At 42.5% G+C, this 21,886-nt stretch overlaps 1 protein-coding gene across 1 annotated transcript in view; it reads right to left on the bottom strand.

The window, feature by feature from the left end:
* Positions 1-21,886, bottom strand: part of CD109 (CD109 molecule) — a 127,651-nt gene that overhangs the window by 85,863 nt on the left and 19,902 nt on the right. The window contains exons 3-5 of the mRNA XM_034991609.1: positions 19,321-19,349; positions 12,733-12,963; positions 6,417-6,542 (exon numbers count right to left, since the gene is read on the bottom strand). Coding sequence (XP_034847500.1) covers positions 6,417-6,542; positions 12,733-12,963; positions 19,321-19,349 — 386 coding nt within the window. The remainder of the gene's footprint in view (positions 1-6,416; positions 6,543-12,732; positions 12,964-19,320; positions 19,350-21,886) is intronic.

Genomic DNA, 21,886 nt, shown 5'->3' with positions numbered 1-21,886 from the left:
GAACTGAGCCAGGCAGCCTCTAGTCAGCAGGGCTGGAAAGATAAGGAGCACCCTGCAAGGCTATGAAAAGCCGTGAGATGCTGCTAGCAACCCTTGCTAACCTTGCACAACAAGTAACTCAAAAGAATGGACGCAACTGCTATGAACAAAGGAGCGACTAAGGCAGACTGCTTCTGAATTCTGTAACAACTGGACACACGCACATGTATTAGACAGGGCTGCAGAAGACTGATTCCCAGCCTCGACTACTGAGCTCTCACCCTCTCCTTCTTGTCCCCACCCCAACACTGCCTCAGGGAGACACAAGGGCTGAGAAACTGCAGCTCAAAGAGACCACAAGATATGCCTCATTTGGTGGTTTCCCTGCTGGCTATGCATCTAAATCACCAGAGATACTGTTGTAAAAACACAGCTTTTCCCCAAAAATCTGTTATGGTTAAGCTAGGGTGCCAGCTCTAAGGGCTAGTTACCTAGAGTCAAAGTCAATAGCTCAGAGTCTCCCCACTAGGGAATTAAAGAATGGGTCGGGGGCCTGTCTCCCGTTCCGTGCCTTGTATACCACCTGACTCTGCCTCTCAGCAGATTGGATAGAAAGTAAGGCTGCCTGGCCAAGGACAGAAATCACCACTTCTCAAGATGTGGTCCAGAAGACAAATGGAATTTCCCAGAGTGCTTATTTAAAATGTAAATTCTTAGGTCCCAAGCCAGCAATACTGACTTGTGATCTGGGGGCGGGGCCCAAACTCGGCATCTCAAATAAGCTCCCCAGTCAGTTGGTTCTTAGGCACACGGCTGTTTAAGAACCACTGGTAGGCAGGCGCCTGGGTGGCTCAGTTGGTTAAGTGTCTGCTTTCAGCTCAGGTCATGATCTCAGGGTTTTGGGATCGAGCCCCACATCAGGCTCCCAGCTCCACCGGGGAGCCTGCTTCACCCTCTCCCTCGGCCCCTCTCCCAGCTCATTCTCTCTCAAATGAATAAATAAAAATCTAAAAAAAGAAAAAAAAGAGAACCACTGGTAGGTTCTAGCAAGTGCAGCCATAGGCGGTCAACTCAGCTGCACGAACTCCTCCGGAAGGGAAGACAGGCTTCCCTCTTCCATCGCCCGCTGCGGAAAAGGGCAAGGGCCCAATTATCAATGGAGCAGGATTCCCTCTGTGACTCGATCTCCCTTCAGGTTCTCAGAGGAACATGAGTGCCCATGCTTAGGTCACCCAGAGGCCTGGAACTCGGGGCTGTGGGCGCCCCCGGGGAGAGGGCTGGGATGGCCAGATCCCTCCCTGCTCTAGGAGCCTGGTGTTCACACACACCAATGTTAGAAGTTCTTTGAAAGAACCTCTAAGCCAGGAATACAATTTGTTTGTATTCTAGTAACTGGAATACAATTTTTAAATCAGAGATGCAAGGCCATTTGTAATGAATCCTGGTATATACATACAATAGAATATTTTTCAGCCTTAAAAAGGAGGGAAATTCTGACATGTGCGACCATCTGGATGAACCTTGAGGTTATTACGCTAAGTGAAATAAGCCAGTCACAAAAAGACAAATACTATATGACTCCACCCATATGAGGTGCTTAGAATAGTCAAACTCATAGAGGCAGAAAGGAGAGCTATGACTGCCCCCCGCTGGGGAAGAGGAGGACTGGGGAGTTAGTGTTTAGTTACAGAGTTTCAGTTCTGCCAGATGAAAAGAGTTCAGGAGATGGAGCCCCGTGACAGAGGCACAACAATGTGAATGTATTTCATACCCCTGGCCTGTACCCTCAAAAATAGTTAAGATAGTAAATTCCGCATATATTTTCCCACAATTTTAAAAAATGAAAAAAAATATGCAACTATTTGGGAAAGCCAAGGATACCAGTCAAGAGATAGATACCTAGAGAGATAAGGCACCTAGAGAAGCATTACAAAAAAAACGAAAATATAAGCAATGTCTAACTTTCACAGGTTATCTGCCCAAGGGATATTTGTAAGATGATTATTAAAATGGAGCACATCTCCCCACTTGTTCTCTAATGTACCTGAAATATAGCAACTCTGTAATACACACTACTATGAAGAGGTATTACAGCTAAAATAAACTTCTTCCCTCTGAGGGGAGGTCACGGTGCCCCTGGAAGTTAAGGGAGAAAGGATGTTGGGGCAGGAGGCTGGAAGAGGTAGAAAGGATGGTGATTCTTCTCAAGAGAAGAAGCACAGTCCCCAACACAGCAAAGAACTATCCACATTCCAGGCAGGTATACAAATTCAGTACATGCATAAGTAGCACACATAAAAAATCAGTGCTTTTGGATGCCTGGGTGGCTCAGTCAGTTAAGCGTCTGCCTTCGGCTCAGGTCATGATCCCAGGGTCCTGGGATCGAGTCCCGCGTTGGGCTCCCTGATCAGCGGGGAGCCTGCGTCTCCCTCTGGCTGATGCTCCCCCAGCTTGGGCTCTCTCTCAAATAAATACCTAAAATCTTTTTAAAAAAATCAATGCTCTTACTAAATTTTACTAATTTTAAAAGAGCTTAAGAGTTACCATCATCAAGAGTAGCTTTGCAATTTAATTAAATTAGCGTTGTAAAAAAAGCAGGTCTATGAATATATAAGGAACTTACTATGCTCTACCATTATATGCTACACAATAAAAAGATAAAAATAAGAACAAAAACTTAGAAATCTTACTAAATCAAAATAATTACTCATTATAAAAAAATCCTGAAAGTGAAAACCAATACTTGAAGGTCAAAAGCAATGTAAGTAATCCAGAAAGGTTAGCATATAGTAAATGACTCATTCACATAAACGTATATTTTATAGTTGTAGAAATGCCAAGGAACCCACCAAGTTTGCTGTACCTAAAGAATCCTTTTCCTGACCTAGCAAAAAGGGTGATTTAAGAATGCCACGCTGATAATCTGCACAGTCACTACAAATCAAAGCTCTGATATGTGTAATACTAGGATCATTCCATATTTTTTCTAGAAACAAATGGAATTTCAAACATTCTTCTGAAATAAGTATTTTCTCCTCCCTGAGACTTATACTGAGAATGGTCACTGCCTTAGAAAAACGAAAATATAGTTTACCGTGGTGGACTATGTAAATAATAAATACATTTCCACCATAGTCATTACTCACTGCTGGGGGAAAAAAAAAAGAGTTTAATAATAACCGATAAACAGTCTTTGAATGCTATGCAGGAGTCAAGGAAAGATAAAAACCAGAGACAAAGACGGAGTCTGGGTTTGCGTCCCATAACATTTCTTTGATTATACTGACCCCTGGAGGCCTTTAAAGGACTTTTTTTTTTTTTTTTTTTTTTTTAAATAAAAGTGCTTATTTTCCCTTAGTGTGTGCCTTTACATTATATCACCTGGAAGGAATCTTTTCATAACGTGTATGTATATCAAATAATCACATTGTACACTTAAAATATCCCATCATTTTATTTGTCAAATGTACCTCAATAAAACTGAGGGAAAAAAAATCACCAATAATAAGTACCTGATCAATATGCTTGTCTTCTAAAAGACGAAGATGCTTTACAGAATGTGGAAAAGGAGAAATTATATTTAGTTCAATACAAATGATTATCATAGAGCTTTAATACACTCATATAATAAATACTGACTAATATTCAAGCACAAAACATGTGCTAAGTCACTGAGATACAGATGCAAACAAGCCCCAAAAGACCACAGTCTATTAGGTACCACCAGTTAAAAGTGACATGAATAAACCAAGAGAAGCACAGAGTGCTCTGGGGATGTCTAGAGGGATCAGGCCATTTTAGATGATGCCCAAAGGGCAAAAGCAAGCCTCTAGAATTACAGCAGAAAAAGAGTGTTCCAGGCAGAGGGAACAGCATGGGGAAGGCTCAGGATCAGACAGAACTGTGAGTTTAAGAAACTTAAAGGACATAATATGTCTCAAGCATAGGGTTCAAGGATAAGGGTGGCATTTAACAAGGCTTTAGATGTGGGCAAAGGCCAAATCTTGTCAACGATTTGAATTTTGTAAGTACCTACATTTCCTTGTCTTTTTTTCCTGCCAAAGCAACATGACAGGTCAAGTCCACAAACCACAGCATGAGAAATCCTGTAAATCTTCCAACCTATGATCTCTTATCTTCCAAAGTCTTTCTCCACTATTCTATCGCCCTCTGTCTTCTGGTACATATTCTGTTCACCACTCACTGAACAAACTAACCTCTCGGAGGCTGCCACCCCACCTGGCCAGTGTGCAGAGGTGCCTCTGAATGGGCCAACAATGGACACCTGACCCAAAGGGAGCCCGTCCACAGCTTGCCAGCCACCAGTGAAGAGGCTGGCTTGTAGGGCTCTGAGATATTGGTTATTTAGCCACTGCAACCGGTTCGGATTTAAAGGTTGGCAGAAGAACGAGAGGAGAATGACACAGGCCACAAGAGACGGAGGGAACCGTGTCCCCAAAAGCATCAGCGCTCGTCCTTAAAATAAACCCTCTTTATCCCACGCTAGTCCCAGTGAGACTGCAGCCTTAGAAGCACCCGCTGGACCTCACTGACTCAGCACCTTGCAGTTCCTCCGCTGCTGTGCTGCCTTGGGTTTTCTGTCACGCTCGTGTTAGTCAGCTTTTATCCTACTCTTCCTGTCAGCACACGATGATCTTCAAGAACAGAGAGGGGTGCTCGGGGGTTAGCGGGTGATGAGCCCTGAGATTCCACGTGTTTACTTCCTTGTATCCACCACTGCCCTATGAGCCCTCACCACATATTCAACAGAGGGACAGATGGAAAGATGGACAGACGGATGGATAAACAAACAACTGATCCTGGAGAGTTTACGGTGAAAGCAAAGGTGGGTACTGAGAATAAACCCTGAACTCCCTCAAACTCATGCATACGTCCTCATCTTCAACTCCCATCCTTCTCCACGCGTGCCAGGAGCACCAGACTTCTCCCGCACCCCGAGACCTGTGAGGCTCTCTTGCATTTTCCCCGCCTCTACACACAGCTTTCTCTCTCTGAAGTCTCCCAAACATCCACTCTCCTCCTCCTCTGTAAGCACAAATGTCTGGTCCCCTCAGGGCTCATCACCCGCTAATCCCCGAGCACCCCTCTACATTTTCTTGTTGCCCACGTGTCTCCCTCCACAGCACCACCTCTCCACAGGCCGACGGCGCTCTTCATCTTTACGTGGGTGCTCAAAACACGTACTGGTGAGGAGGGACGAGTTCTGCTTTTAGGATGTCACCCCAAAATGTGTTAACTAAAGGGGAAAATTTTTTTTTAGTTTTTATGGATGAAGCACTTGGTACTTTTATCTCACTTAAGGTCGTATGCTAATGAATGATTATTCCCTCTAATAAAGTGGTTCTCAATGGTGGAGAGAGAGAGTATTTTCCCCTGGGGACACTGATGATGTCTGTAGACATGCGTGTTTGTCACATCGGAGGGAAGAGAAAGCTGCTCCTGGCATCTAGAGGGTTGAGGGCAAAGATACCGCTAAACATCCTCCCGTGCACCTGACAATGCCCACAGCAAAGAGCTGTCGTCCAAAATGTCAGCAGTGAGAAGCTACTTTAATAGAACTATTTTTAAAAGCTTTTATTCATACATTTATATATTTTTTAATAAATACCAAAGAAAATGGGAAAATATTCAATGAGTCTTTAACATCACACAGTGATATGCAGGAGAGAACCTAGGGCAGAGAGAGGAGGGCGTTGTGCACCTACCCTGTTAGGTCTCAGAGCTACAAAAGTTGGCAGTGAACAAAGGAAGCAGGTGGAGAAGTTGGAGAGAAAGAGGACTGGGGAACAGAAAATTAGTGTGGTTGTTTAAAATCACTGTGGTTTTTATTTTTAATTTTTTATGTAAATTCAATTTAGTTTACACATACTGTATTATTAGTTACAGGTGGAATTTACTGATTCATCAGCTGCATATAACACCCAGTGCTCATTATTTCAAGTGCCCTCCTTAATGCCCATCACCCAGTTACCCCACTCCCCCACCCACCTCCGAAAACCACTGTTTTTTAAAACAAAGATAAAGTAGGTTAGTCCAATCTCATCAGGAGTCATTATTCAGAGACATGAAATCTGCCAAATAATAACTATGTATTCATTGCTTAGTTTTAAAATACTCAACGTATGCACTAAATAAGTAAAATGAACATTATTTAATCAGTTTTACACTAAAAGGCAATGTTTTAACCTTCAAACATTGTATTACAGAAAAAAAGCAGTAATGACTAAAATTCTAATATGTTACAATGAAAGTTGACCCATTGATAAACACAGTAAATTAAAAATAAACCACTTAAATTGTCTAGATATTCAGATTAACATTTTTCTGTTCATTGAACAAATGACTTTGAAGATATTTCCCCACCTGACCTATTTAAATCATATTAGCATTCCCCCTAAAAATACATTTATACTCACATTCACTTGAACTTGAATGGACCAGTCACCAAGTATTGGATGGGATGACAATTGAAAAGTTTTGGAAACAACGCCAAGATCACTTTGTTCTGACAACCACTGTTGGATCAAATTTGACTTGGGGTCCTACAATGAAAACCATACATGTTAACTGTATAAAGACAGCTTTGTACATGTGTATCCTATCTAGTTATGAATGATGCCCTGCAGCACTCCCAGGCACATCCAAAATACGGCAACAGAGATAGTTTTTGGGAAATGTTGGCTATATATTACTAGACAGAAGACAATCAAAATTTCTTCCTTCCTCACATTCTCCATCTTTATTCTGCTCCACCTTTTAATTCTTGGTACCAGATTTCCTTCTACATGGAAGACAATGTACACCACCAAACTTGTGTTGTTATTGTTAACTGTAGAGATCACAGGCCTCGTGTATTCAAGGCCCACCACGTGTCAAGCACTCTGTCTTATCATTACAACTCACACATCACTCAATCATTATAATTCTGGGGCGCCTGGGTGGCTCAGTTGGTTGAACGTCTGTTTTCCACTCAGGTCCTGGGATCAAGCCCCAGATCGGGCTCTCTGCTCAGTGGGGAGTCTCCCTCTCCCTTTCCCTCTGCCTGCCACTCTGCCTACTTGTGCTCACTCTCTGTCAAACAAATAAATAAAATCTTTAATAAAAATTTAAGAAAATCATTGTAATTCTCCCCCAGGAGAGGAATGTCCTCACATTATAGCAGAAAACTGATTCCTAGAGAGGTTAGGTAAGCACTCAACTGTCAGTACTATGTGAATTCAGGATTCAAATCCATGTGCCTTTTAATCCAACAAAATGTATCACAGAGATGCTCAGCCAAGGGGATGCATGAAAAACATTTCAGTCTTCCTAAACTCTCCCAGACAACAATCCCCTTATGCAGCATTCATCCAAGCCAATCCAGCAGCCATCCCGGATTCCTCGCACATTCCCAGCTCTGTCAACTCCGTCTCTTTAATCTCTCTCTAATTTATCCCCTTCTTTCCATCCTCACATCCAGCCACCACATCCCGTTTTCTAACCATTACCACTAATCTCCCTCCTCCAGTGTAGCCCCTCCAAGACATCTTCCCCACTGCCGACAGGGTTATCCACCTGAAACACAAACCTCAGACTGAGCCAAAGTGGTCAACATGCTTGGTCCAGTTCCAGACATACAACAGACAGTGAAGACACCCTGGCTGTGATCATTACGCTGGACCACTAGGTGATGCTGGCTTTTGTTTGCCTACAGAATGAGGTCTACACTCCTTTACATGGTGTACAGAACTTAGGAGTCTGACTCCATCTACATTTCTACGCTCATCTTCCTCCAAACATACAGATTTGCTTGCAATTCACCCTTGCATCTAGGCCTCTATAGTTGCTGCATGGAATGCCCTCCCTTCCTGCCAACTGGTACAATAAGTTCCAGTGTCTTGCCTCCTATCCACACCGCCAACAGACGAAATGGCCACTTCCTGGAGAGCCCCTAGTACACCTAGAGTCTACCCCTTTTAAGACGTATTACTGTGTAAGGTACTCATGGGTGATATATGGGGTTTTTTGTTCCCAACTAGACTGTGAACTCCTGAGAGCAGGGATCAAATATTTTCCCGTATTCTTATGCTCTATCCTTTGACTAGAGGCAGTGGGTTAGCCCAGTTACTAGAAGCCAGAAGAAACCTCTCTTCCCGAGTGGGGGAAAAGGTGAAAGTCAGAGGTAAGTACAATGCTGAGAATTAAGTAAAGCGTAGTCTAGTAAGCCAGAAACTAATTGTTAAAACCAAAGACCAAAAGCAAGTCAAGACTAGGCAGGTCACCATCCTTGGCAAACTCCTGGGACGGGCACTGTAATCAGCAGCCGGCTCTCCTGTGCCTGCCACAGCATGATGCATGGGAGACACACACACGAGCATTTAAACATGAGTTTAAGAAAAGGAAAAACTACAAATAGCTAATAAATATATGCTGCCTAATAATTAAGGGAATGCAAGTGAAAACAAACAAACAAAAATACCATTTTCTTCTGTCCGTCTGACAAAAATTAAAAAATAACAATAATCCCCAGTGTTATATAAACTGTCAGAAAAGGAATGTTCGTACTCTGCTGGTGCATTATTTTGGTGAGGGTGCACATTTCTCCCGGGTGGGCTACGGCCCTACAAGCAAAGGAAGTCCTAAATGGAGTCTTTGATGACTTTGTACCCTGAGGACCTGGAGGGTTGGGAGTGAATGAGATAATTCACTGGTTGCTCAAGCCTGTCTTAGACCTAGACCTAACTGTCACCAAAAACAGACAGAGTGGAGAAACACCAGAAGTTTTCACATATCAGGATGTGCGCGGGCCATGCGTGGTGGTGTCACAGCAGAACCCAGCATCTCCTGCGAGGTCCCACACAGGACAGCAGGTACCATGTGAACCGTGTCCCTGGCACAGCCACTACAGCCACAAGCCGGAGGGGCTGCAAGCGTGGCTCCTTGTGCCCTCTGAGTCACCTTTAGATGGCTCTGGATCTCTGTCAGGTGCCTCAGCTCAGCGCAGTATCAGCTGCCTGGGCCAGACCGTCTCCAGCAATAAGCTCCCTGGCTGGAGAACGTGTCCCCAAGGAGAATTTCTGCCACTCGTTAGAGTCCTGGATTATGTACCCAGGGTCTGTCTAGCATGTAGAACTGGAGAAGTCAAATCACTTAAACAAGGTGGCCCCCTCACCTCACCAGGGATGACGCCCTGGTTTTGCCACAGCTCCTCCGGGCCACAATCACAAGACATCTCCCCAAGGCAACAACACCTCTCCCCAGGCAAGGTCATTCACCTGGACAAGGAGCAACACCTTCTTCAAGAAGGAGGTCAGGGCACAAGCCAGCTGAGCCAGCTGCCAGGCCACGGTCGAAGAAGCTTATTTCCATAGCGTTAGCCCAGGTTAGCTGGAGGAAGCCGGAATTAGGGCATGTTTTTACCACTGCCAAAGGGCTCTGAAGGCCCTTTCTTCCTGAGAAAGTCAGTTACTGAGGCAGGCAAAATGAGTAACACCCAATAACCAAAAAAAAATAAAAATAAAAAATAAGACCAAAAAAAACCCCACTGATCACCCCTGAATATGCTGTGACAATCAATATTTTAGCTACATCCTACAGCCGTTCTTTTTCTTTTACAACTTAGCAATTTGACAAGTTCACACCTTACGCTGCGTTCACCACAAGTATATCTACCATCTGTCCCGTTACATTGTTACATCTGTCCCGTTCCACCGTTATTGACAGTATCACTGAGGGTCTTGACTGGGCCAGAGGGTCCTGAGAAGTCAGCCTCCTAGCCATCAGATGCACTTCTCCACCAGAGCCTGCAGGTGGTGCTGTACTAGGAATTACAAATGGATTCACGTCAGGGGCTCTTTTGCTAAGTTCTACTTTTTTCTGGGAAGTTTTGCCAAGAAACCAACTATTTCACACTCAAAAATGGAGAAAACATCACAGTCTGGCCCAAATGACTGTTTTCAGATGAAGGAGGACAGCAGTGTGGGCATCAAAACTCCGATCTGGCCGCAAGTTACAGGGAAGGAGGAGGCTGGACCTGAGTTCATACCCCAGCCTCATTGCCTAGATGCACAGAGCAGAGGATGGCTTCCCGCCCAGTCACCTGTGCCCAAACACTCTGGGTTCCAGGTGGATTTCTAACAAGTGTAAACTCCCCTCCCTTGGCCAAGAAGGCCACATCTTGGCCAGGCCACTAGGACCAGAGATTTCTCTGAGTGCTTCTGAGAAAGTCAAATGTGGCAAGCTAGGTTCAAAATTGGAGAGAAGAGCCCAAGAGTACAAATTGAAGGTTTCAAAGGCAGATCCTAAAGCAGCATAGAGAGGCAAAATAATAAAAATGCACAGACCAGCACAGTTCTAAATGCTTTACTTAAATTATCTCACCTAATCCTCACAAAAACTCCTGTAAGGAATTTGTCCAGCATCTGCAGGGTTATTTCTGGATTAATGCCTAAAGCAGGCAATTTATCCAGTGCTGACTTTTATTACCACAGGTAGAACGAGGCCGACTGGATAGAAACAGCCAGAAACAGGAAGATGATGATTTGAAAGATGGTATGAATGCAATCCATAAAACCCTGCTTAGAGAACTACTTGAATTTAGAAATGCTATTCAGTGGGATGCCTGGGTGGCTCAGTCTGTTAAGTGTCTGCCTTCGGCTCAGGTCATGATCTCAGGGTCCTGGGATCGAGCCCCATGTAGGGCTCTCTGCTCAGTGGGGAGCCTGCTTTTCCCTCTCCCTCTGCCTCTACCTGCTGCTCCACCTGTTTGTGCTCTCTTTCAAATAAATAAATAAAATGAAATAAAATCGCTAAAAAAAAAAAAGAAATGCTATTCACTATGTCAACCTCCTTTATAGACATTCCAATACATAGCAAAAGCGGAAATTCACAGAGCTGCAATTCTTGGAAATTCAAGAAATATGCATTGAGCACCATGCTGACCAATGTTGTATTTATTACAAACACAAATTGGCTTGAAGTTCGCTTGATTTTTGTTTGCTTTTTAGTTTAATTTATAACAAAGAAGTTAAAAAGAATAAGAAGATACTGAACTAAAAAAGCCTGAACTTGACTTCCATTCCATGGTATTCATCAGAATCCTTGGGGTAACCAAGAGGGTTCCCAGGACCAGTGACTTTCGGTCGTAATACCAAGAGAGTCCCAGGAAAACTGGGATGGGTTGTCACCACCCTATTTCTATGTAGGGATCAAATGTCTCATATTCTCCTTAGCATCAATGTAGAAAAGCAGGTCCAGCTGGATCTCAGTTGTCTTCAACTTGGTTCTCACAGGAAAGCATTCAGTCTAACTATGCGGCCTCCAGATCCTCAGTGTTGTTGGAGCTGAGGCCAAATGACTCCCTGCCGAAGGAGAGCCCCATAAACAGAAGAGCTAATGTTTAGTGAGCATGTACTATGTGGCAGGCATAATTCTACATGCTTTCCTTGGATTATCTCACAGAAACCTTTGTGAGACATTATTATTATTACGCATTTTATTTTTTTTACTTTTTTAAGATTTTATTTATTTCTTTGACAGAGAGAGACAGCGAGAGAGGGAACACAAGCAGGAGGAGTGGGAGAGGGAGACGCAGGCTTCCCGCTGAGCAGGGAGCCCGATGCGGGGCTCAATCCCAGGACCCCGGTATCATGACCTGAGCCGAAGGCAGACGCTTAACGACTGAGCCACTGAGGTGCCCATTTTAGAAATATTTTTTTAGAAATTTTAGAAATTATTATTTTATGCATTTTATTATGCATTTTAGAAATAAACTAGGGCTCAGAGAGATGAATTTTCTCCAGGTCACACAACTAGCATTTACTCTCCTTAGGGCAGATGGTGATCCTTTTATAAGTCAAATCACGTTATGCCTGTCCTCATAATTCACCAGTGAATTCCCATTCCACTCAGAGTAAAATCCAAGGTCCATATGATGATCAAGAAGACCCTGTATGACCCCTCCTCCAACCCACCTGTATCTTACCTCATCTCCTAATATTTGTCCCCTCACTCCCCGGGACACTATCAGCCTCTTTTTCTCCAGTGCACCTAACAAGTTCCCACCTCAGAACTTTACACAGCTGTTCCCTGTATATGGGCTCACTCCTTAAATTCCTTTAGGTCTCTGTTCAAATAGGACTAGCCTAACAATCCTAGGGAAAATAGCAAACATAAACACTTTCTTACACACACACACACACACACAATTCCTTTATATATATATATATATATATATATATTTTTTTTTTTTTTTTTAAGTAGGCTCCTTGCACAGAGCACAGCCCAGTGCAGGGCTGGAACTCACAACCATGAGATCAAGACCCAAGCTGAGATCAGAAGTTGGATGCTCAACCGACTGAGCCACCCAGGCCCCAGGCGCCCCCCTTCATAACACATATTTATGTGTTTATTTAGTGTCTGTCTCCACACTATTCACTGAAATATACGCTTGATGTGAGCAGGGGATTTAATCTGTTCTGTTCACTGCCCCGTCCCAGGGCTCTGAACACAGAAGTTCAATAAATCTTGAACAGATGAATTAATCAATGAAGAAGCAAGGACTGGAGCCCAAGCTGGCCAACTCCAGAGCCTAAGCTCTGAGCCCATTGCTCTACCATATCCCCTCCAAGAGAGGGCGTTCTCATGTTGGGAGGGACGGTTACCCATGGTGAATTCTAAAGTAACATGAGCAAGACTTCAAAGAGAGCTTTAGTAAGATGACTTGAACTTACTTTATTTCTGTCTGGCACTTACCTTAATTAGAATGTTTAAAGAAGTTTTATAAGGTTTAAAATCTGATAAGAGTGTAACAATACGAAACTTCACTTCCTGCTTTGGCTTGTATAGAGACTTGTCTGTTTGAATGAAGACAGTCATTCTCTTGGTCTCAAATGATAAGCGCGTACTATTAGAGAATAAAATCTCATCCTGGGCCCGTCCAGTTACATGCAGCTCATAAATCCCATCTGCACTGTTCAGAGGTAGCTGGAGAAAATAAAGAGATCAAACAAATGACATTCTCATTTTACCTCAAAAGTGTTTTTAATTATAAGTCAGACTAGAACATTTAAATCCGTAGTACTATTAAAAGTAATTGCCATGTTGAAAAACTCGCCCCTCCTAGGCACCAACATTAAATAATTTGTTTTCCCTCCTAACATCCTGTAGTTTTCTCTCCAGCTAAATTGCAGGGTTCTTGGAATGGAGGGCTCAGCAGCAGTCACCTTGTCATTTCCTATTCCAAGTGCAAGTTCTTCCTCGCGGTTGCTGTGGGTCGGAATATCTAGTATCTCTCAACATTTTTTCCATGTCTCCCTAGTTGAGGCAGTCAACTGATGAAAAGCACATTTGTGCAAGACTAATTTCCTTGCTGTACTCTCTGGAGCTCTTTCCTACCACGCACGCGCTTCCTGCACCCTGCACAGCACAGGTCATGGTCCGGGGAAGGATGGGAGCAAGGCTGCTCTCCTGAGGTGCTTACTAACAGAATTCCGACCTTCCAGCAGGAACAGACCCGAAGCCGTACTCAGCAGTTTACACGACTGTGTCATTTCACCTGACGACAATCCTTCAGGCGGGTGCTCTTACTAACACCGTTTTATAAACAAGGAAACTGGGGCTTGGACGAGTTTGGGAAGTCGCTCCAGGTCACAAGCAGCGATGCAAACCCACAATGAGCTATGCTACTCTAACAAAAGCCTCCGTGCGGTGGCTTTGAAACATGTCTGACCATTCTCCGACTCTCTGCCCTTCCAAAGGTAGAGCCACCTTCTGCCGACTTAGGGACTTGCTTCTCAAGAAGAGAATGAAGCTGTGTCATAGAAAGGGTAGCTTCTGCCTGCTTCTCTCTTTCTCTCTGGGATTCTTCTCTGTGGGGGAATCCAACTGCCATGATGAGAACACTCAAGAAGCCTGTGGAGAGGCCCACAAAGGGAGAAACTGAGGCCTCCTGCCAACACCCAGCACCAGCTTGATAGCCATGTGAATGAGCTACCTTACAGAGGAACCCCAGCCCTGGTAAAGCCTGCAGGTGACTGCAAGTTTGACATCTTGACTGTAGCCTTGCAATATCCCAAATCAAAACAGCCCAACTCTGCAGTTCCCATATTCCTGACCCACAGAAATTGTGAGAAGCAAGAGAAGTTTATTACTGTTCTATGCCAAAGCTTTGGGATGATCGGTCACACAATAGACGACTAGCATACCTGACTTTCAGTTGGTTTTCACCTTAATAAACCTGTGGTTCTAAAACTAAATTCTGACTCATTTTTGCAAATAAGTTTTGTCCACAGAAAGCTTGGAGATCTTCCAGTCATAGCAGCTACCTGAAAGCTAGCAAGATGGATAAGAACACAAAGGAAATGTAACAAAGCACCAATAAAATGGTCAGCAAAAAATATTTAGGGAGGGCACCTGGGTGGCTCAGGCATTAAGCGTCTGCCTTGGGCTCAGGTTATGATCCCAGGATCCTGGGATCGAGCCCCGCATTGGGCTCCCTGCTCCGCGGGAAGCCTGCTTCTCCCTCTCCCACACCCCTTGCTTGTGTCCCCTCTCTCACTGTGTGTCTCTCTCTGTCAAATAAATAAATAAAATAAAATATATATATATTTAGGGAGATAAGTACTGATGTCCACAATTTACTTGGAGATACATTTAAAAAATAAGATGAATTAATGGATGGAGAAACAGATGGATAGACATGTGACAGAGCAAATATGGTAAAATGTTAATGGGAGATTCTGAGTGGTGGGTATAGAAGTGTTCACTGAGAAACTCCTTCAAGTTTTTGTATATTTGCAAATTTCTTAATAAAAAGTTAGAAAAAACAATCAGTAGCATCACAGTCAAATAACTTCCAGTGTCGATTTCTGCTTTTCTTCAATAAACATTTATTGAGCACCTTCTAGCTCCAGGTTGTTCTAAGTCCTTGGGAAAAAACATGAACCAAAGATGTGTGCCCTAGTAGGGCTGGGAGTCTAGCCTTGGAACCTGCATTCTTATATTCATTTTCTCAAATGATACCTCGGCTCTCAGATTCTTTTAAATAGATATTTTAATGCTAAAAGCAGGACACTATCTATGCCAGCATATCATATACTGGCATATGGCAAAGATTCATAAATACTTCGTGTTTAAAATATGATATTTGATAGGATTGCTTTTCATGGTTTGGATATAGTTTGATCATTTTTAGGCTCCAGAACAGAGAGTAGATTGAAGATTTACGGCCAATTAAAGATGCAGAGGCCCAAAACTAAAGAGGCCCATTAATCACAAGAACGCCAAGGAGTTAAAGGAGATGTAACACAAAATGTGTCCAAAAACATTCTCTCCATGCCCTACTCCATCCTCCTTCAGGGAGCCGGCACTGCCTCACGAGGAGAGAGCTATCTTTCTGCTCCGTTCAGCTACCCTGAGTAATTTGCTTTCTCAACTGCCCCATTAGAAACCTTGCCTCCCCTCCTGCATATGTAAGATTTACATAATTCAAGATGCTCAAAGCCTCAGTGTTAATCCCAGGGCTGGAAAGTCAGAGATGACAAGTGAACTTGGTGTATCTGTAGACCAGGGGTGACTCTAGAAGCCATGGGGCATCACTATATGCCTTGGGGTGTCCCCGCAGACTCCGCATGGTAGTACAGCTCCTGAGCTGTAGTAGATACCTTAGCCTTCCATTGTTAACAGTAGAGGGGCAGAATGAGGAGACTGAAGAAAACACCGTGGATTGTAAGCAATCTCTATGGAAGTTTCTCGCTGTACCAGACCTAGGATGGGTTGTAACCTGCTCCCCACAATGGAGAGGACCCCAGAAGTAAAAGCTCCTGAATCTCTGCTGATCAATTGCCTTCTGCCTTCTTGGGGTCACAATTACTGAAAGAGTTCCCAGGATTGGTAATAAAGAGTTTCCCTCATCAAAGATTTCCAGATCTCTTACACAGAACCAGTTATTTACCCACAGAGATTTGGGATTCCTGTATGTTGAGCCGAGAGCAGATGGCTGGAGAAGGGGACAATTCCCACAGATGACACTATCTAGCAGAAGCCCAAGAGTCAGGGAGTGTGAAACATCACCCGGCTTTGATCAGCAAAGTATCGACCAGCATCTGAGTTGGGCATGCTCAGGGCATAAGATTCTCATTATGCAAAGTTTATTCTGTGTATTCATGTGTATACATAAATGCAAATTTTCTGAGGAAATGTTTGCTCTTTGCCCAGGGTACTGAAGGAAGGTATGCTCAAAAAGGTCCTTGCGGGGAGGGTGGGGCTCAGTCAGTGGAGCATGTGACTCTCGATCTCGGGGTTGTGAGTTCGAGCCTCACATTGGGCAGAGTTTACTTTAAAATAAAAATAAATAAAAATTTTAAAAAGATCCTTCATAGTCAAGGAACTAATCTGGGTTGACTAAAACCATTTTGCCTTCTCTAAAAGATCAGTTGTCAAGGAAACTGAGACAACACAACAGCATTTATCCTACTCTATTTCATTAATAATGCTAGTTACTAAGAGTAGTGGAGATTTCAAAAACTTTTAAAATACAGTTGAGGAATTTAAGATGAGAGTCTCTATTAAAAATATTTTTTTAAATATTAATTAGGCATAAAATAAACTTTAAAAACATTTCTAACTTTAAAAGCCACTCCCGCATTTTAAGTTGGACTTATTTACAGAGAGAATGAAAGAAATTTCTCCTAGCATATTTTGTGCAAAAAATAATCTTTGAATTAAGCATCAATTGTTTTTTTATTTACTTCTTATTAAAAGCTGCTTGTAGTGTATCAAAAGTAGAAACAATAGGCTAATCAGATATTAAAAACACATTTGTTTCAATACAGTAAAACATTCATATTTTACAGCAAAAATTCATGAGAACCTTAAAAAACAATTTAAAATATTACATTTACAAACACCAGAATACAAGGGCACACTCCAAAAGCTGGGTCTATTTTAACTGAAAACTCATAACAATACAGAACTTTATTTTTGCCAAGCATGATCACATTTTCCCAGATACTTTATGACTAAGCCTTTAAATTTCTGTTTTACTAGAAAAGGGATATAGTCCTAAATATAATCTCTAGTAAAGCTCTCAATAGGTAAGTGCTATATCTACAACAATAGAAATGGCATTAATATTAAAGACAAATACAGGATGCTGGAGTTCTTATTTCACATAGGTAAGACTTAAAAGAATCATAGCAGCCAAATTCCAGCTTAATGATAGTTTAGACGAGTACAATTTATAATAAACTGATTAGTGGAACAAGCCCAGGTGCCCTCGTCCCGCCTGATGCCCTCTCTGCTCAGCCTTTCTACACCTCCAACCCGTGCACCTGCAGGCTTCTCTGATGAAACCAGGCAGTTGTATTTTAAACTGTGGTTCCTGGGGGTGCCTGGGTGTCTCAGTCGGGTAAGTGTCTGCCTTGGCTCAGGTCATAATCTCAGGGTCCTGGGATGGAGCCCCACGCCTGGCTCCCTGCTCAGCAAGGAGTGTGCCTCTCCCTCTGCTCCTCCCCACCCTCGTGCTCTCTCGCTCTCTCTCAAATAAATTAATTATTTTTAAATCCCACCCCTTTCTGCTGTAGGACAATTGTATTACACAGGATTTATTTTAATCTTCTCATTGGAATATTCCTTCAACAGCACATGGCCAACATCTAATGTTTAAGCGTACATGAATGCAATGCAATGTTTTATTATCACTGAGATTGGGTTCCCCCCCTTTCCACCTGCTTTGCCTCTTTTTCCCTACTTTCTATTTAACAGTAGAAAAGCAGTTATATTTCTTAGTAAGAAAGGCACAAACATAATAGGTAAGAAACAATAGCTATGGGATATAAGTAATTTTTATAAACTACTGTTTGGGAGCACTGTATTCTCTAGGAATGACCCACCCCCACCCCCTGGAAAAAGGAATGTGGTTTCTGAATACGTTTCATAAATAACCTTCAATAAGTAATGGAGGAAATGGGGAACCCTGGCTCATCAGGTAATGCTGATCCTACATTAAGTATGTAAAGTGTCAGGGCTAAAGTTGTTCAAAAGAAAACCACAGGCCCCAGGTGGACTAGTTCGCTCCCAGAAGAGGAAACCAAGACTTAATTGCAGTTTCAACCTCTCCAGGAGTTTACTTTTAGGCCAATCAATCTGGAACTTTCTGACAAGCACCAATGAGGTTATCTGTCACATGGACCCTCTCCATCCCCACCCCACCGCCAAAGGAAGATGAGGTAATCTGCAGGATAAGACCCCATGCCCTTCCCCCTAAGGGAAGGTGACCTTGCCTGGAACAATTCTTTCTTTTCTTTTGCTAATAACTTCCTTGCCCCACCCTCCTTCCTACAAAAATCTTCCACATGGTACAACTAGAGCTCCCCTCTACTTGCTAGATGGGATCCTGTCCGACTGCTTAATAAAGCCAATTAGATCTTCAAATTTACTAGGCTGAGTTTTGTTTTTTTTAACAAAGTCATCAGTCATCTATTCTCAGAAAAGTGTACCAAATGGCATCTCTTGTTGGATGCGAGGTCACTGTTCTCTACTGTATATTCAAAGTGTGAAGCTCCAAAACAAAACACAGTAATAAAAGTACAAACTTCCAAATCAAAGCTATGACAAGTAGGGTCAGTTCACAAACAGCATGTAATCATCAGGTTTTATGACTTTCTCAACAAAATAATAACCCCTTTCCTCTTCTATAGCAAATTTTACAGCTCTTTCGCATCTTACTTCACCTCTGGGGTATCCCCTGTGAAACAGAGGCAGTTTCTTTATCCCCTTTTCTAGGGCTGGGACAAGGGTGAGGTGGGTGAGGCCCTGGCCTCAGGTGCAAAACTCAAGGAGGAGACAAAAAAATTCAGTAATCAAGATAAATAATATTTTAATATTTAAAATAGAAGTAATGCAAAAAAATTAAATTATGAATCCAAAAAAAAAAAAGTTTAAACAAAGACACGATCAGTATCACCAATGCCTCAGCCTTCAATATGGCTCAGTGGGGCACTCCACTCTTCCGGGGCGGAGAAACTGAAGGACAGAGTGTTCATTACACCCTCTAAACTCTAAGGTTCTTTAAGGCAGATGCAGGTGTCTGTGGCAACAGTCCAGGCCAGTTTCCCTCAGTGAAGTTCCCTATTTCACAAAAGGAAAATCTCTGCTATGACTTTGAAGAGGCTGATAACCAATCTCCCTGAAGTAACAGTATTCTTAATCTAAAGGTGGAACTGAACTCAAGCCAAACTCACAAGGAATGCAAACTGATATAAAGGCCAACAAATGTTAAATTGTTTCACTGATCAATGCAATGTATATTTCTGAAACCAAATTTTTTAAATGGATACTTACTGATGGAAGAATAAGTGTCTTGAAAGAGCCTAAAAGCAAAACAGGGAAGAAAATAGAGTCATAATTTGAATATGATGATATAATACACAACTCTGAAGACTCTCCTAATACTCTTTCAGATGTGGAAGGAATCATAAGCTTACAGAATCACAAACTTATTTGGTCAAAACAAAACAATTTTATTAAAGCCCAGAACACCTGAGAGATTACTACACAACCTCGTGCCAAAGAATTAAGGAAAGCTGAGCCAGACTTGAAAAGCCATCAGTGGGTGAATCCCCCCCCCAAAAAACCAGTTTAAGTTCTGCTGCTATTTTCCATTATCATTTTTGTTGTCACTGTTGCTGCTTTAAGGTTCTACACATTGGAGGGACACTTCAATCTGTGTTGAGAAAGAAGCTGAGGTTTATTTCTTATGTTCTCAGACCCTCATGATAAAGGAAGAAAAGGAAGGCTTAGTCACATCAGGGGTGAGCTGGGACTCCTAACTGACTCACTGGTATTCAAGTCATGCAGACTTCTTTTCATGTACAGTTTCTAAACATAGGACTGCTAACTTAACTCATGCCAATTTCTCATCCAATCTAATCACTTCAAGGGAAAAAATATTTCAAGTTAAAATTTAAAATAAAAAAATAAAATAAAATAAAAATAAAAGTACTTATCCAAAGTTCCCACTTAAGTGACATGAATTCAGAGGTGAGGAGGGACCCTCACAGTTCCTTCATTTAAGAAATACTTGCAAATATTTAAGAAGTATTTACCACAATGAGCAAGACAGACATGGTCCTGGTCCTCCTGGAAGCCACATGTGTCTATCCTATAGGAACAGACCGACACCAGAGCAGAGCACAATACAGAGCAGGGGGTAAGCAAGTGGCCTCTGGAATTAGACTCTCCACCAGTTCTATACTCAATCAACCATGTACTAGCCCCATCCTTGAAAAAGTTACTTGATTATCTGGGTTCGATTTTTTCATCCATAAAATGAGCATGTTAATAATAGTACCAATCTCATAAGGTGGTCGTGAAGAATAAGTATGTTGATACCTAGAAAGTGTACGTACAGAGCAGTGTCTGGCATGTAGGAAACACTTGATAAATGTAAATCATTGTAGCGCCAGAAAACTTGGAAGAGATACCCGCTGGGGATGTCTTGGATTGGATGACCCTCTACAGCAGGGTCTTCCAATTTTTATAATGGAGCACTCAGTCAATCAGAACACATCACCAATGTCACATTAGATTATAAAGTCATATACATGCACTTTTCTCAACCAAAATATTAAATATTAGAAAACCTTGGGGCTCCTGGGTGGCTCAGTCATTGAGCGTCTGCCTTCAGCTCAGGTCGTGATCCCAGGGTCCTGGGATCGAGCCCCGCATTGGGCTCCCTGCTCAGCGGGGAGCCTGCTTCTCCCTCTCCCACTCCCCCTGCTTGTGTTCCCTCTCTTGCTCTCTCTGTCAAATAAATAAATAAAATCTTTAAAAAAAAAACTTAATTTCTTAGTTTTGCTCAAGAAAATAATAGAAATAAAAGCTAGTACGTTTTCTGCCTACACCCTTACAAATGGTCTTGCACAATACCCAATGTGTGCACACCCACCTGAAGACCACTGCCCCAGTGGGCCTCAGTGAAATACAAATATGTTTTCAGCAGCAGATAAGCAATTCATCAAAATCTCTTATCACCTAGCACAGATCAGTTTATCCAATAACTGTCACCATAGGAAGCAAAGAGGAGGACTCTTAAATAATAGGACATTGGACAAAAAGTGTCTTGAAAAGGTGAAGAAAGAGAAACACCTGAACAAAAACAGTGCAACATGGAAGGGCTGCAATAAGAATAGGGCAGAGCCCACCTCACAGGGATCAGGAGAAGGCCCCTAGAGAAAACGATGCCAGAAGTCTAGGATTATAGAATAAGGAAAAATTAGCCAGATGAAAAAGTAAGGGAAGAGTTTCTACGCAGAGCAGCAGGAAATGCAAAAGAGTGGAGCTCAGCATGAGTCTACAAAAGCAAAGAGCGGGCAGGAAGAGGACTGTAGAGATGAGGCTGGACCAGATCCTGAAAGGTCTTTTACACAGAGTGAGTCCTGGCCAGGATCATCCCAGGTTATGCTGCTATCCCAGCCTCCTGATGTAGCATTTGTCCTGAATCTTTTTGGTTTAGTAAAATATTGATATGAGATAGGTTTAATTTGCACAAGATTTAACTTTGAAATATTGTAATCATGCTTTGGTAATATCTTAACTTGTGGGAAGAAACTGCTCCTCATTAAGTTCTTCTTTTTAATGGGGTAGGCATATTCTATACTGAACTGAAGTGAAATTTGAGAAGCCCTATGATATTGCAGCAACGAAACTTGGTGAAACCTTCAAAAGAACCATAAATACTGACAATTTACATGACAAGTTCTGTGTTGTAAAAATATTTGTTGAAGGGAGTCATAGTCCTCTCCAGGCAAAAAGACAAACCCTGTAAAATATCTGGACTGAAACATTTAAATAGCTCAGTATGGGGGAGTAGATGAAAGAATTGAAAATATCCTCCATAGAGCAGCTC

The sequence above is a fragment of the Mirounga leonina genome, unplaced genomic scaffold (genome assembly GCF_011800145.1).
Source record: "Mirounga leonina isolate KUSES-001 unplaced genomic scaffold, KU_Mleo_1.0 Mir_53, whole genome shotgun sequence".
In the NCBI taxonomy this organism is placed as follows: Eukaryota; Metazoa; Chordata; class Mammalia; order Carnivora; family Phocidae; genus Mirounga; species Mirounga leonina.
The sequence above is the reverse complement of the archived record's forward strand: the minus strand, read 5'-3'. Positions and strand labels throughout refer to the sequence as shown.